The following is a 14,523-nucleotide window of genomic DNA, read 5'->3' as shown; positions in this document are numbered from 1 at the left end:
GAGAGTCCTCTCGTGCCATTCTTCTCCTCACGCTCATATGCTGGGCGGCATTAAGCAAGACGGGAGGTGGTGGAGCAAGTATTCCAGTTTGATGGAGTTGCCCGTCTGCTTCCACTTTGCCATGATCGTACTGGATCACACCAGATTCTGTGCCGCATGGCTTGCTCACGACGACGTGGCCCAGGCGAAGAGGGCCCTGATCAGTAGTCGTTGGTACACCTCCCCCGATGCCGACGAGAAGGCAGAACCGTAGGTTTCGGAAGGTATTTCGCATTTGGGTGATGACCGTAGCTGCTGGGCAGTTTCCTGTCGCCGGAAGGCTTGCCAGAGCGATATTGTGACCATTAATACTGCCTAAGGTATACACGTTGTGATCGTTCGGCGATTGCGGCAACGGATCGTGTTCCCTATCCAACATGAGGATCGCAGGTATCTGCTCCACCTCAATGGGACAAATCCATGCTACCGTGTAGTCGTCGTGACTGAGTACCGACTCAGCCATGGTTCAAGCGTAGGTCAGATGTGTGGACGAAGGGGTCAGTGAAAACTTTGTGGACAAGCGGGCGCCGACCGCATGTATAATTGTCGCAGAAAAAGAGCCGACGCGGAACCTCGCCAATGAGGTTGCATTGCACACGTATGTACATGTGTTGCAGCCTGGTGTGGGGTCCGTATTCCAGCCAATGGATTGAACACGAAGATGATGCATGTGACTGGAGGCAGGGCTGGATATCGCTAGATAAGGAGATAATGCTGCAGTGTGCCGTCCTTCCGAGCTGACTGCATATGCGCCGTAACGAGGCGCAGTCTCTTCCTGGGAATAGATCAACATGATCGGTCGCCCGACTGCTCATTTTTGACTCACAGCGGCTTTTTGGTTTCAGTTTCGTACCCGAATAGTGCAGAAGACCTTCCAAATCGAGATCCTAGCCTGGTAATTCATCGTCATTAGAGCCAACTAATCACTACCAGAAAGCACCCATTCTAAGCTTGAAATTACCCGGTAAAAGTTAAAAACCCAGAACGATCTATTAAACAGCGTGTCAGCCTGGTCGAGACAGCAATCATATCATCGAGCGTCTTGATTCATTCCTCTGCATCCATGTGACGTGTTGCATGCGATGAATCAGACGACATTGCAAGCCTGCTGTGATCGCGAATCGTTTGATTATTCATGGTATTATTTTTCTGCAGATACCTGGGTGGTTCCCTGACCGGGCAGCCCTGTCAATGTCTGTTGCCTGCCCGGAATGTGCATAAGAAGTCATCCCAGCCCGTAGCTCTCCAAATATCATCGCTTGTCCCCACCTCACTGTTCGCGGCTACTCATGGACGAGTCCGACGAAGAGCTCTTCATTATCAATTTAAACGAGATGACCGATTTTTCTACAGATCCGAGGTCCACTCATTCTTACTACGTTAGCATGTTTCCGATTAGAAGCAAGTGTACGACGGAGACCCTAGAAGGCAAAGCCAGACCACCGTCATTAAGCGCGGAGACCAAGATAAATGGAAATTTGGTACCCTCTTCCTATTTTTCTTACATTACCTATACCTTCTACTCTAGTTATAGAGGAGAAAAGGTGCATCAAGTTTGCCTGGGTGATCTTTCTACACTCTCGTAGGCCTGTCACGATTCTCAGAAGGCTAATGATTCTCCCTTCAAGAATACTGACTTACTTCAACAGGTAGCATCAACATGAATTTAAAAAATGGGAAAGAAGCCTCAATTAGTGAGAGCGGTGGGTGTTTGTAATATGCCACTGCCAAGTGAGCTAAGCTGAACTAGTCGAGAAGAAAGAAATGGTTGACAGAAAGCATGGTAGCAAGCCCGGAGAAAGTGTGCAGGCCGTTGGTTTTGGATAAAGCTTGCCAGCCGGGTTGCTTGTCTGAAATGCCAGAGGCAGTGATTGTCCAACGACAGCAATTCAGCGGCCCGGAACGCCCTCGTTGATGACCATGTAGACCTTGTGCTCTCCGACCTGGTCCAAGCGAATTCCAGCCGCGGTGGTAGTCGCAGTCTTGAAGACGCAGTCATGGATATCGGCTGTCATCGAACGATCCTGTAGCATCTGGAGAACCTTCCGGCAGTGGTCAGTGTGCTCTTCAGCAGAGGCAGAGAAGATGAGAACGACGTTGTTGACCGAGAGGCAGAAAGTGTTGTCGAGGTCCGGGGAGGCCTCGAGCGCAGCCTTGAGCTCCTGAGCCGAGTGACGGGTGCCCAGACGAGTGTAGCAAGTGGCATCGCGCGCGTTGTCGAAAGCGGTTGGGTTGGACGGGAAGAAGACGCTGACGTTGGTCTCCATATAGTCGTCAGAGTTGCTTCCGGCGCGGGTGATGGAGCCGTCTTGGCCGATTGCGAATTCCGAGTGGTTTGCAGCCATGGTGGACTAAAATCTCTGGTCAGAAAGAGTACACTAGAGAGAGATAGGATGTTACAGACCTTGAGAAGATGGGTGGAACTTGGTAAGACGCAGTGGAGGGTGTGGAGTTGCGGAGGAGTTGCGGCGGCAGCGGCGAGGATATGCGCAAACAGTGCCAACCCGGCAGATGCTCGATGAAAGGTGATCACCGGGGAATAAAGGGTCCGGGCCGTCACCTGGCGTGCTGGCAAAGGCCATGGGGCGTGGTTGTAGCATCGGCGAAAAAGTGAAGCAAACAGGCACCTGATGATTTGTTTGCTGGCAGTGTTATGAAAGAGAGAAGAGAAAAACTAGAGCTCTTGCGAGGTAGATTGACAGATGAATTGTTTGTTGGGTCTTTTATGAGAAGAATTAGTTTTGTTATTAAACTAAACTATGGAAGGGTCTTGCGTGTGGATGATTTTTGATAGTTGCCGCTATCGCTGCGAAACGCTGGGAAGGCAACGGCAACGGATCATGACACGCTCAAATGACTCCAGCTTTACGGAAATACTCTGCAGAGCACAACACTTCTTCAGGTTCTGCGACTATTCTACGCGAATTCTGGAAGTTGGAGACAAGTCGTTCCATGCATTAGTGCCAATGTAGCCAAGGAACGTTTAGTCGTGCTTATCGCGTGTAAGCGTTGGCTCGTATTGTGCCATTCGGGTGGACCAACCAGACGAGGGAACTGACTGGGGCCATGCCGTTGTCACCTGCTGGAACAGGCATGGCGCCGAAGCGTGGCGATCCCGATAACACCCCACAATATGAATGTTACGCAGGATCTCGGCCGGCTCTGTTCCTGAAAAACATGATCGCAGGTGCAGCTTCCACATCTGCGCTGGCGCCGCTGCTAGCGCGTTGCGCATTGATGCAGTCCTCAGCAATAAATGCCTCCCCGATCTCCCACCTCGAAGCTGCGTGCGCCATCTTTCGTTTCACGGGTGCTGTTTCTTGTTTGTTAACTGCGCGAGACAATGGTTCGTTTCACCGCTCTTCTCTCCGTCGCGGCGGCCACGCAAGCCGTTCTGGCTACGCCCATCCGCGCCCGCACTCCCTACGCTGTCAAGGAGAGCCATTACGTGCCCCGCCAGTGGTCCAAGACTGGTCCCGCTCCTGAGAGCCATGTTATCCACTTGCACATTGGCCTGAAGCAGAGCCAATTCGACGAGCTCGAACGCCACTTGTACGAAGGTACGTCTTTCCGTTGTAAAATTGTTAGTGCTAGTGCTGACCACTACGGATGACTAGTGTCTGACCCTGATCATTACCGCTATGGGCAGCATTTGACTGCTGAGCATGTGAACGATCTTGTCAAGCCTTCGGACGAGGCCCTTAAGGCCGTGCATGAGTGGCTCGGCGAAAGCGGCGTTGATGTTTCGGCGCTGCGGTACAGCCCTGCGCAGGACTGGATTGACGTCACGCTGCCCGTCGCAGATGTTGAGGCCCTTCTCGACACCGAGTACAGCGTCTACCAGCACGAAGACGGTAGCAGGCTTATCCGCACCTCCAAATGGTCTCTTCCTCAGCACCTGCACGAGCACATTGACGCCATTCAGCCTACCACCTCTTTCATGCGGACGGGTGCTCAGGCCAGTAATGCTCTGGAGCTCGCGCCCTGGGTTTCGGCCAGCTACACTCCTCCCACCAACAGCACCATTGCCAAGGTGTGCAACGTCAGCTCCGTCACCCCTGAGTGCTTCCAGAACCTCTACAGCACCAAGGGCTACATCCCGCATACCGGAAAGAGCAAAGTCGGCTTCACCAACTATCTTGGAGAGATTCCCATCCGGCCCGACACGGAGCTGTTCCTCTCCAAGTACCGCCCTGACGCTGTTGCCGATGCTTCGACCTTTACCCAAACTTCGATCGCCGACGGCCCCGTGCAGGACACTGCTCTGAACTACACCCAGGCCGAGGACGGCATTTCCAGGGAGGCCAACCTCGACGTCCAGGCCCAGGCTGGCATTGCCGGGCCCATCCAGATCAACTCCTGGTCGACTGGCGGCAGCCCGCCGTTCAACCCCGACATCAGCACGCCAACCAACACCAACGAACCCTACCTCGTCTGGCTCAACTACGTCCTGTCTCTTCCCCAGGAGGAGCTGCCTCAAGTCATCAGCACGTCCTACGGCGATAGTGAGCAAACTGTTCCGGAGGCCTACGCTAAGAAGGTCTGCTCGCTCTTCGCGCAGCTCGGCGCCCGCGGAATTTCCGTCCTCTTTTCCAGCGGTGATTCCGGCGTTGGTACAAACGGCACCTGCATCAGCAACGATGGCAAGAATACGACGCAGTTCCTTCCCGCTTTCCCGGCCAGCTGCCCATACGTCACCACCGTCGGCGCCACCCACGAATTCGAGCCTGAGGTTGTCGCCTACCGCCCCTCCTACACCGACTCCCTGGGCCGTGTGCACAACGTGTACTCCAGCGGCGGCGGCTTCAGCAACTACTTTGCCCAGCCAGACTACCAGAAGAAGGTTGTCAACAAGTACGTCAAGAATCTGGGCGGCGAGTTCGACGGCCTCTACAACAAGTCCGGCCGCGCGTATCCCGACATCGCTGCGCAGGGTCAGTACTTCGCGTACTTCTGGAACGGCACCGAGGGCGTCATTTCTGGCACCTCCGCTTCTACACCATTGCATGCCGGCATCTTCGCCCTGGTCAACGACGCGCTGATCGCACAGGGCAAGCCTGTGCTCGGCTTCCTCAACCCTTGGCTCTACAAGAAGGGCTTCAAGGCCTACACTGACATCACTGGCGGAAGCGCCGTAGGTTGCTCGAGTGAGGGCTTCCCGGCGACGGAAGGCTGGGATCCAGTCACTGGCTTCGGTACTCCCATTTTCCCGTTGCTGGTGAAGGAGGCTGGTGGAAAACTCAATCATACTGCGAGAGGATTGTAGATAATAGCTCTCTATTTACTTCTTGATCTCTGTGAATAAAATCCTTATTCAAAATCGAGAAATGATTACCTTTGATGTGGATAGAAATTGTATTCATAAATGAATCCACTCCCTCTTGAACTATTGGCAACGTAGCTACCTTGATACAAAATGTAACAATGCCCAAGATTGGAACTTTGATAAAGGTGATGGTGATAACGACCTCTACAAACCAATAAGAACTGGAATCATGACCTACATGTACAAGGGGACACTTAAAGCCGAGTAGGTCACCACTATCTTTTCTGCACGAGAATACAAAATATCATGTACTTTCTTATCTAACCTGTATAGAAACTATGAATTCACATCACACAACACCAGTATCCGAGGCATTTATCAACTCGATTCAACTAGAAAATTCATGTACTTGTAGCCTTGGGAATCCGTCTTACATGCAAAGCAAAAAGGAAAAAGCCTCGCGAAAAAAAAAGGAGGCAAGCAAAAGGAAAACTGCGAGAAAGCCTATCGGAAAGAAAAGAAAAGGAAAGAAAGGAAAATTGATTCCCACAAAACCATCATAGTACCTCCACATCATCGCCGAAGTCCTCGAAAAAAGTAAAGCAAACCTGATTGAAAATAAGAAGAAAAGAAAGAAGCAAAGCCCATTCCGCACTCAAAAGCCAAAGCCAATCTCCTCCTTAACCTTCCCGACAAGCTCTGCAACATCCTCATCGATGAAGTCACGATCAGCATCACGCGCCAGCGTAAGCAGCTCACCCAGATCCGGCTTCTTCTCCTTGAAAGCCTCCAGATGCGGGGAACGCAGCACCTCGAGGCGCTCGCGGAACGCCTTGCGCAGCTGGTAGTTCACGTACAGCTCGTAGTTGGCCGTGTACGTCGTGTGCATGACCTTGGGCGCGTTCGGCGGGGGCTTCCTGGGAGGCTCTTCGAAGTCGTAGTCGTCGAAGATGGCGCTCGGGTAGGGCTCGATGAGGTCGAAGGGCAAAGTCTGAACCTGCTCCCAGTCGATGAGCGCGACGGGGTTGCCCGCGGCGTCGACGAGGATGTTGTTGCCCGACATGTCCCAGTGGTGGAGGACAGTGGAGGCGGGGCCGAGGGCGTGCGGCGGGCAGAGGTGCGGCAGCACGGAGCGCAGCGCCTGGCACTGCGCGGCCATGGGGCCGAAGGGGTCGGGCAGGCGGTCGCCGTTAAGGTCGACGAGCTCGTAGCGGGGGCGCGAGTGCACGACGGACGAGGTCTCCTCGTCGTTTTGCGCGCGGTATGACTCAATCTCGGCGCGCAGCTGGTCGATGCGGGCCTGCTTCGACTCCGGAGGCTGCGAGGCAAACTTCTCATGGGCTTTCTCGACAAGCTCCCGGTCATCGCTGTCGTCGCAGTCATCCGGGTTGGTAGTCAGCCAGTCGAACTCCTTCAGGGCAGCGCAAAACTCAGAGCGCGCCCTCTGGCGCGGGTCAATGACATCAGCGAGGTTGACGTCGACGAGGGCGCCGAAGTACTGCTCAATGCTGGTGTAGGGGCCACGGTGGAGGTTGTACTCAAGGCGCCAGTCAGCCATAAAGGTCTGCTCGATAATGGGGCCAACCTTGAAGTCATCCTTGCTGGTCGCTGGCTTCAGGCGGCGGCGATAGATGGAGCCGATCTTGTCAAAACGGAGGAGGGAGAGCTGGTGCATCCAGTCGGCAAGCGTTTCGGCAATCTTGATCTTCTGCTCCATGGTCATGTTCTCCCGAGCGTCGATGAAGGCAACTCCCTTGACCTTGTTCATCATCATCCATTCATGGCCGACGGGGTTATCCGAGTTGCTGTCATAAACGTAGACTTGAGGAACAGGGATACTGGTGTACATGCGAACAAGCTCCATGGTGGCGATCTCGCTCTCGAGCTTGTACCACGGATAGGCAGGAAGGCAGACGCGGAAGATGTACTCGGGACCAGTGTCGGGAGGCAGAGATGCCTTGCGAACGGTGTAGAGCTTGTTGAACGAGCCCTCGGCGAAATACTCAACCTGAAAGTCATCCTTGTCCAGGCCAACAAGGTGGATGTGAGCTGCGACGATAGTCCTGATGTTGGCAACATCAGGATCCTCAACCCAGTGTGGATCAGGAACGGGAGTGTAGTTGGGTAGCCACTGAATTTTGCCCTGCTGCTTCTCGGTCAAATTGATGGGGGGGCCATCGCCGGGCTGGGGAGGGAAGTGACCATTGACAGGGTCGCTAAACTTCGAGTCTTCGGAGTTCTCACTACCATCATGAGAAGAGGCAGTGTCAGCGGCATGAACCTGAACCGCAACACCAGTGTCCGCGCCATCCTTGGCGACAATCTGGAAAGTCGCAGGCTCCGGCTCGACAGCCGCCTCCTCCTCATCGACGTTCATGTTCGCGACGAAAGACGGCTCCGGCTCGACCTCAGCAACAAGCGTCGTACCATCCAGGGTGCTATCCCCAACATGAACATAGCTGTCATCGGAGCCGACGTTCTCGACGTCCGGGGTGGAGGACCTCGAAAGAAGCATCTGGTGGTCCGAGCTCAGCTCGGCAGCACCTTCCGCAACGAGGGTGGAGCCATCGACGTCAACAAGCGAGGAATCGTTCATCTCCTCTTCGTCAATCTCCACATCCTCCATCTCGACGTCCTCAGCGGCGGTGACGAACGACATGCCCGTCGTCTGCGTCAAGACGGACGTGAAGCTCTCGCGGTTGCACTGGAGCGGCGATGACGAGATCAAGGGCTCCATGTCGCCATCATCATCATCGCTGTCGGCGTTCAGCATGAAGCTGTCGTTCATGACGGCATCAGCATCGGCGCTGCTGTTGCCGCCGTTCTCATCCTCGCCCTCGCCAGAAGCGTTGTCAACACCACCACCACCGCTAACCGGCGCGCGAATCTGGTTCAAGCGCGCCTCGAGGACGCGGTTGTCGACCTGGTGCGGAAAGAGGCGGTAGGTCGGAGAGGAGAAAGACTGGTGCTCAATGGTACGGCCGCCGCCGCTGACGACAGTCGCAAGAGTAGCGCGCGCCGGGGTGGGAGTGGGAGGAATAGTGTAACTGTCGCCACCGACCTCAGGCAGAACCGGGCTGCTGAAGCCAAAAGCGGGCGAGTTGCTGGGGACGGGCTGGGTGACGGGGGTGGGAGGCAGCCTGTGCATGAAGGCCTGCTGGTGGCCGGTGGTGGTCGGTGGGGTCGGGAAGCCGGTCAGGCTGATGCGAGAGGCGGCGGCAGCAGACACAGTGGCCTGCTCGGGGGTCTTGGGGGAGGAGGAGCCGCCGGCGATGGTGGCGCTGGATACGGTGCTCACCGGGCTCGCGTCGTAGAAGACGTCGTCGCTGGCGGACGGTGCGGGCGAGAGCGGCTGCAGCTCAGCAACAGCAGAGACCTCCTCCTGCGGGAGGCCGGGGAGAGGCTTGTTCAGAGAGTAGTTGCTGCCGGCGCTGCCGGGAAGAGTTGGAGACGAGGCCGGGACCTCGGCCTTGTGGGCCTCCTTGACGGGAGTCGACGGCCCACTGCCGTTGTGGTAGAGGTCCGAGTCGTCGGCGCGCAGGTCAGCGGCGCTGGCGCTGAAGGGGAACTCGTTGCTGTGCCTCAGGCTGCTGGAGCGCGTGGGGAAGCCAGCGGGGAGGCTGGACGAAGCGACCACAGTGGTCGGAGCGCGCGTCGGCGGGAAGCTGCCAGAGGCAGTAGGAGTCGAAGCAGCAGAAGCAACACCCCTACGGCCAACGGGGATCGGGCGCGGCGACCTAGCGCGGTTGCGGCGAGCCTTTGCGGCTGCAGCGGCGGTGCGCGGGGACAGGAAGTGGATGTCGTACTGCTGCGCCGGCCTGCCAGTGTACGGGTTAACACGGAAGACGGTGCGGATCGAGGCTGCGGGGGAGGCAGACCTGCTGCTGTCGGACGTGGGCGTGATGGCGACCTCTGGGATCGTCGAGGAGCGCAGAGCGCCGCCACGGGTTGGGGTGGGCTCGACGGAGGTGTCGGCCGTCATGGCATCGTAGCCGCCGCTGCTGGAACCACTGCTGCTGGAGCTGTCATTGTTTCCAGTGCGAGCAGCCGGCCTGTTCTTCTTGAAGGTTCTGCTAGCCTTGCGGGTGAACTTCTGGAAGAAGTTCAGCTTGGGCGAAGGAGACGACGTCGAGGGCGGCGTCGAGGGGCCAACGGCGACGCTCCTGGTCGAGGCGTTGGCCGCCGGGGTGTGGATCACAGTCGCGGTCGACTGGATGGCGGTCGGGTTCGAGAGGAGGGCCGGAGTCGAGGCGCTGCTGGGTCCGGCGGTCATGGGCGCTGCGGATTCCGCGCTCGGGAGGAGATCCGCATTGGAGGTGTTGCGGCGCTTGTTCAGGCTGGTGGACGAGTCGCCCAGGTTAGGGCGCTTGCGCCTGTTCCTGAGGATCGCCAGCTTCTGCATGTTGAAGGGGTCGCAACTGCTGACATTGTCGGTAGTAACGAACGGAATACCGAAGTTCACAACGGACTTGATAGGGAACATGGCGAAGTGAGGATATGCGTTTCGTCGCGAAAGGGTGAGTGTGACTTACAGGAAGGAAGAGGAAGAGGCCAGGAGATGGGTGGGCTTTTATGCTTGCACACAGACCAAGACTTGTGTTTGGCTCGAGCGAGACGAAGGTGAGTGTGAATGTGAACTCTGGCGCTGTGTACTGAGCGTGGAGTTGTTCAGTCTGTTGTATCGCCGGTGTTATGAGAGCCACTTTGCGCAAGATTAACACTGCTGACGAGAGTGTGGGAAGATCTGAGCGCAGGCGGAATTGGCTTAACACGCCCCGGTAACGTTCAGACGGCGTGTCGGAGTACTGATCGCAAAGTGAGATCTTCCTGGAGCGGAAGACAGCCGCAGACAATCGCGACCCTGCGCCGCACCCTTCGCGCGCGAAGCGGAGCGGACAGGAGTCTTAACAGAAAGCGACAGGACGTCGAGGACTGAGACAGTAAGGCTGAGCGCGCGTTGTGGACGTCGTTGAAGTGGAGTGGAGGGATGAGGAGCGGAAGACGAGCAAAGACGAGCGAAGCGTTCACATATACAGCCATCCACGGTGCGCAGGGTCCATTACAAACTACGAAAGAGGCAGGTACGGGAATACGTGCTTCCGGCCTAGGGAACCTCCAGCTGAAAGCGTGCGACAATTCCATTCGAGAGCCATACGATGCTTCAGGTCCTCAGATCTACTCCCCAGCGGCGCCTGTATACACTGCTAAGTTCATCCTCACCGCGACCATAGATCCAGAAATGTTCATGAATAATGGCTGCTGGAAGCTCTGGGGCGGCTTCGAACGGTTTGTGTGCCTACAATATCCGCTGCAAGCGCTGGGCAAACTTCGATCCCTCACCCAGTAAGCGTGTCCCTCGCCACGACTTGGACAGCCGGGCGGGCAGATTGGCCCAGGTTTTCCAAAAGAGTGACACGTGCTTCAATTGCATGCTGTATAGCCTGTCTCGCATACTTGCTCCTCACAATCGAGTGTTCATGTGCGAGTTGTTCACAAACTACCCATCCTCAAGCCGTTCCGATGCCAAGCCAACGACCCTAAACACTTGCGCCCCAAACAACGCTGAACGCTGGCACAGACGTGATAACAAATGCTTCAATCCAATTGGCGTGATATCTTCATGTTTGAGGTAGATACTTTGATGAGGCATGCGCGCACACAGCAGCGGTAGAATCCATTGCCGGAGAACCAAAATGTCCGCCGGTCTCCAACGACACCCTCTCCGCCACAGCCTCACCCCATAACACCGAGCTACACCCAAGATCGGCAGTAAACCAAGAATCGAAGTGAAGAGCTGATGTCTCCAGGACAGCGAACAGCACCATCAAGCAGCAATGCCACCTACCACACCACTCCCGCCAACGAACAATATCCAATATCATTGAAAATTTTTTCTCAGATGGCATTACTATCTCGTTTTTCCCTTTTCATACGTACCTACACGTACAAACTATCTGAGATGGAAAAAAACAGAGGGTTTTATTGTACAAAGAATTTGGGTGAGCATTTCCGAAGCAGGATAGAAAGAAGAAGAATAAAAAAAATGTGCGTGATGCTCAAATGCTTCCGTGTCGATCATTCAATCCAACATGGCTCCTCTTTTCCCTCTTAAAGTGCTTCGCGCCTCTATCCAAAATAAAAAGCAAAAAAAAATCCAAAGACCCCAAAATGAATCTCTTAGAAATTAGGTTAAGAAGAAATGAATAGAAGAAGTCAAAAAAATAATCTCAAAGGTGGTTATCCAAAAACCTCCCCTTACTTCGGTCCCCATTCTTGCCACTCATCCTCCGCCTTCTTCGCCGCTACCGTCTTCTTGACCGGCCTCTTCGCCGTTGGCCCTCTCCTCGTCCTTCCCCCGACCATCTCCGCCGGTAGGTCATTCCAGTTCTCCGTCTTGATCTCGGGAACGGCCGAGGTGGATGATGAAGAAGAAGAGGTGCCGTTGACGCCGTTGGTACCGTTGATGAGGCCGCCGTTGCTCGCTTTCCTGTTCTTCTTCTTGACCTTGTCCTCAGCCTCGTCGCTGCTCTCGTCGTACTCGTCCTCCTCATCCTCCTCGTCATCGTCGTCATCATCGTCGTCGTCGTCAAAGTCGTCCAGGTCGTCGTACGAAGCGCGCGCGCGGCCGCCGCGGCTGGGCATGTACTGCATGGGCACGCCGCCGCCGACCATGCCCGGGTCGTCCGAGTACAGGCCCGGGGCGCGGCCGAGGATGGCGTCGGCCTTGCCGGGGCTGCGGCGGCCCTCGCGCGGGACGGTGGCGACGCCGTTGCTGGTAGTGAGGAAGCGGGAGTTGCGGTTGCTGGGGCGGGGCGGCGGCGGGGCGGGTTCCATGGGGCGAGCCTTGTAGTAAGTGGACGTGTAGGTGGGCGGGGAGGACGAGCGCTGGGGCGGCGAGTCGGGCACGCCCCAGCCGGCGGCGCGCTCGCGGTCCTTCTGGCGCTGCATCTGCGTGAAGCGCTCCTCGGCGATGCGCTCGCGCGCCTCGACCCAGCGCGGGCTGGCGTCCCAGCGCCAGCCGTCGCCGGTCGTGTTGCAGATGGGCAGCGCCCACAGCCACGGGTTCTCGCCCATGACGTGCCGCAGGTTGCGCCGCCAGCCTAGGTCGAAGGCGTTGGGCAGCTTCTCCGAGTCCAGCTCGTCCAGGTACTCGTCGTAGCGCTCGCGCTCGCGCGCCGCTTCCAGGTCTGCCCAGTTGCGTTGCAGCGATCGTTGTGCGGGCGACCCCGCTCGTCGGTAGTCCTCGCCCTCTTCCGGCCGCGTCACTCCGGGCAGTGCGTTGGCGTGGATCTCCATGAGCTGATCGCCGATGCTGGGATGGCCGCCATCGGCTGAGTCGACGTAGTGGCGCTGGCCCTGGTTGTTGAAGTGCTGCTGCATCGACTTGCGCAGCGGCGACAGGTACCGCGTCTTCTCCAGACTCTCGATGGTTGTCATGTTACGGGCGGCCAGCATGACGTGCCAGACGGTGAAGCCGGTGATGACCAGGCCAACGATGCCCGAGATAACGGCCAGCACGATGTAGTTGACGGGCGTCAGGGTGTCCATATACTGGTCGGTTGTGAACTCCTTCCAGCACCAAATGCCCGACAGCGCGAAGCAGGCCCAGCAGAACAGCGACAGGTAGGTCAGGAACAGCAGGAAGGGCTTGTAATTCCTAAGGCCGATGCAGGCGGCTAGCCACGGGCAGTGGTGGTCCATCTTCAGCACGCAGCGTTTGCAGGTCGAGCAGTGGTGGGCGCGGTCCGGCTTCTTGGTCTGGCACTTCTTGCAGTAGCGCAGCTCGCCGTTGGACTTGACGGTGAACGAGGTATACGGGCGCGACAGCTCCTGGGTGGGCAGCGAGGCGTAGCCTCCTCTGGTCTGGTCGATGGGCGAGCCGGGGTCCGTGAAGACGGCTGTGGTGTAGCACCAATTGAGCATGGCATAGAGGATCATAGCCACCCAGGCAAAGAAGTAATCTGGGAAGAGATCAGCAAACAGCGGCCCACGGACGCGTGCAGATCGAGACGTACCTTTGGATGTGCTGAGCTTCTCCTGCACGCCGATCTTGTACGCCACCCACACAGCCCAGGTGGTGAGGCCGTAGACAATGCATAGCGGGAAGTAGGAGACGACATTGCAGCAATAGCGCTCGCAGCGGCGGGCCCAGCTCTTGCGTCGCATGGCGAGACTGGGCGAGTGCGGCGGGGAGGGCGCGAGTTCAGCGAGCGTGGCCATGGCGCGGCGGCCGGGAGGCGGGGCGGTCGTGTGGTGTATGAATGGCGGGAGGAAGCGGGTGGTTCGGGCGGGATCCTCTGCGTGGTGGGATTAGGGGGGCGTGGGTTAGGGAGAGATGCAGCTATGAGGGCGTGGTAGGCGGATGCGCTCGGCGGTGTCTGGCTCAGCTGCGGCTCGTCATGGCGCTTTCCCGAGGGTTGAGGCGGTGCCGGTCGCTCTGGGGGCGCTTGTTGTCGGTGCGCGGTCGCAGGCTGGGCGGAGCGGAGGCGGACGAAAGCTGGAGATGTTTGAGGAGCGTGTGAGAGCAGCGCCAGCGGATGCAAAGGTCGAATGGGAAGCGCGCGCCAGCACCGCCAGCGCCCTTGGATCGCGTGGCGCAGCCCCACGTGATGACACCAGGGATCTGGTCCGTCTCGGATCTGGTGGCGGAAATAAGAAAACTGGATTCCACTCGCCCTCCCCGCTTGTCCGCCGCGCGTTCGGCGTCTGCGCCGCCCAAGTCCCCTGCCTGCTGAGTCCCTACTATTTTCCGCCCCGTTGCGCCCGCCCGTCGTCGACCAACAACACCTGCATCCTAAAGTCTCGCAACCATCCCGCCGCCAGCCTCCACGTGGCGCGCCTGCCGCCCGACGATTTCCCACGGCGCCGAAGAAGATCGTCGCTCTCGCCCTCAGCCACTCAGCCCTACCCGGAAAATTGACGTATCAAAACCCTCCCAATCGTCCGACTCAACACGGCCTCATCTCCGCTACTTGCCGTTCTCCACCAATTCTCACCGCCTGATGCTTTTCCGAAAGAGAAAAAGGGGTAGCCGTGGTTGCATTTCTGATGCGACTGCCCCAATTGATCTCTCATCATCGCCAGAGAGCAAATGTGACAATCTCCCATGCCTGCAAGTGACACCAAAAGAAACTTTTTTCATCTTTGCCCCAACGGACGCCCTGTGCCCAGAGCGCAAGGTACCATCGACGGATGATCGCCGCGCGATATGACTATCT

General features: G+C 57.2%; 4 protein-coding genes across 4 annotated transcripts; 1 reads left to right on the top strand and 3 right to left on the bottom strand.

The window, feature by feature from the left end:
• Positions 1-1,928: 1,928 nt before the first annotated feature.
• On the bottom strand, positions 1,929-2,384 carry LTHEOB_4232 (uncharacterized protein; the record flags this gene model as incomplete). The annotated part of the gene is made up of 1 exon (XM_035513244.1): positions 1,929-2,384. The coding sequence occupies one exon, from the start codon at positions 2,382-2,384 to the stop codon at positions 1,929-1,931; it is 456 nt and encodes a 151-aa protein (XP_035374936.1).
• Positions 2,385-3,382: 998 nt separating this feature from the next.
• LTHEOB_4231 (Tripeptidyl-peptidase 1 precursor protein) lies at positions 3,383-5,305 on the top strand (the record flags this gene model as incomplete). The annotated part of the gene is made up of 2 exons (XM_035513243.1): positions 3,383-3,599; positions 3,657-5,305. 2 exons carry the CDS (start codon positions 3,383-3,385, stop codon positions 5,303-5,305), a joined length of 1,866 nt encoding a protein of 621 aa, XP_035374935.1.
• A 655-nt stretch (positions 5,306-5,960) lies between these two features.
• Positions 5,961-9,788, bottom strand: LTHEOB_4230 (Aminoglycoside phosphotransferase; the record flags this gene model as incomplete). Its single annotated transcript, XM_035513242.1, has 2 exons — positions 5,961-7,490; positions 7,587-9,788. The coding sequence occupies 2 exons, from the start codon at positions 9,786-9,788 to the stop codon at positions 5,961-5,963; spliced, it is 3,732 nt and encodes a 1,243-aa protein (XP_035374934.1).
• Positions 9,789-11,560: 1,772 nt separating this feature from the next.
• On the bottom strand, positions 11,561-13,525 carry LTHEOB_4229 (Zinc finger DHHC-type palmitoyltransferase protein; the record flags this gene model as incomplete). Its single annotated transcript, XM_035513240.1, has 3 exons — positions 11,561-12,107; positions 12,165-13,266; positions 13,321-13,525. 3 exons carry the CDS (start codon positions 13,523-13,525, stop codon positions 11,561-11,563), a joined length of 1,854 nt encoding a protein of 617 aa, XP_035374933.1.
• Between the last annotated feature and the right edge of the window lie 998 nt (positions 13,526-14,523).

The sequence above is a fragment of the Lasiodiplodia theobromae genome, assembly GCF_012971845.1.
Source record: "Lasiodiplodia theobromae strain AM2As chromosome Unknown scaffold_11, whole genome shotgun sequence".
Classification (NCBI taxonomy): domain Eukaryota; kingdom Fungi; phylum Ascomycota; class Dothideomycetes; order Botryosphaeriales; family Botryosphaeriaceae; genus Lasiodiplodia; species Lasiodiplodia theobromae.
This window is presented reverse-complemented; position numbering and strand designations above follow the sequence as displayed.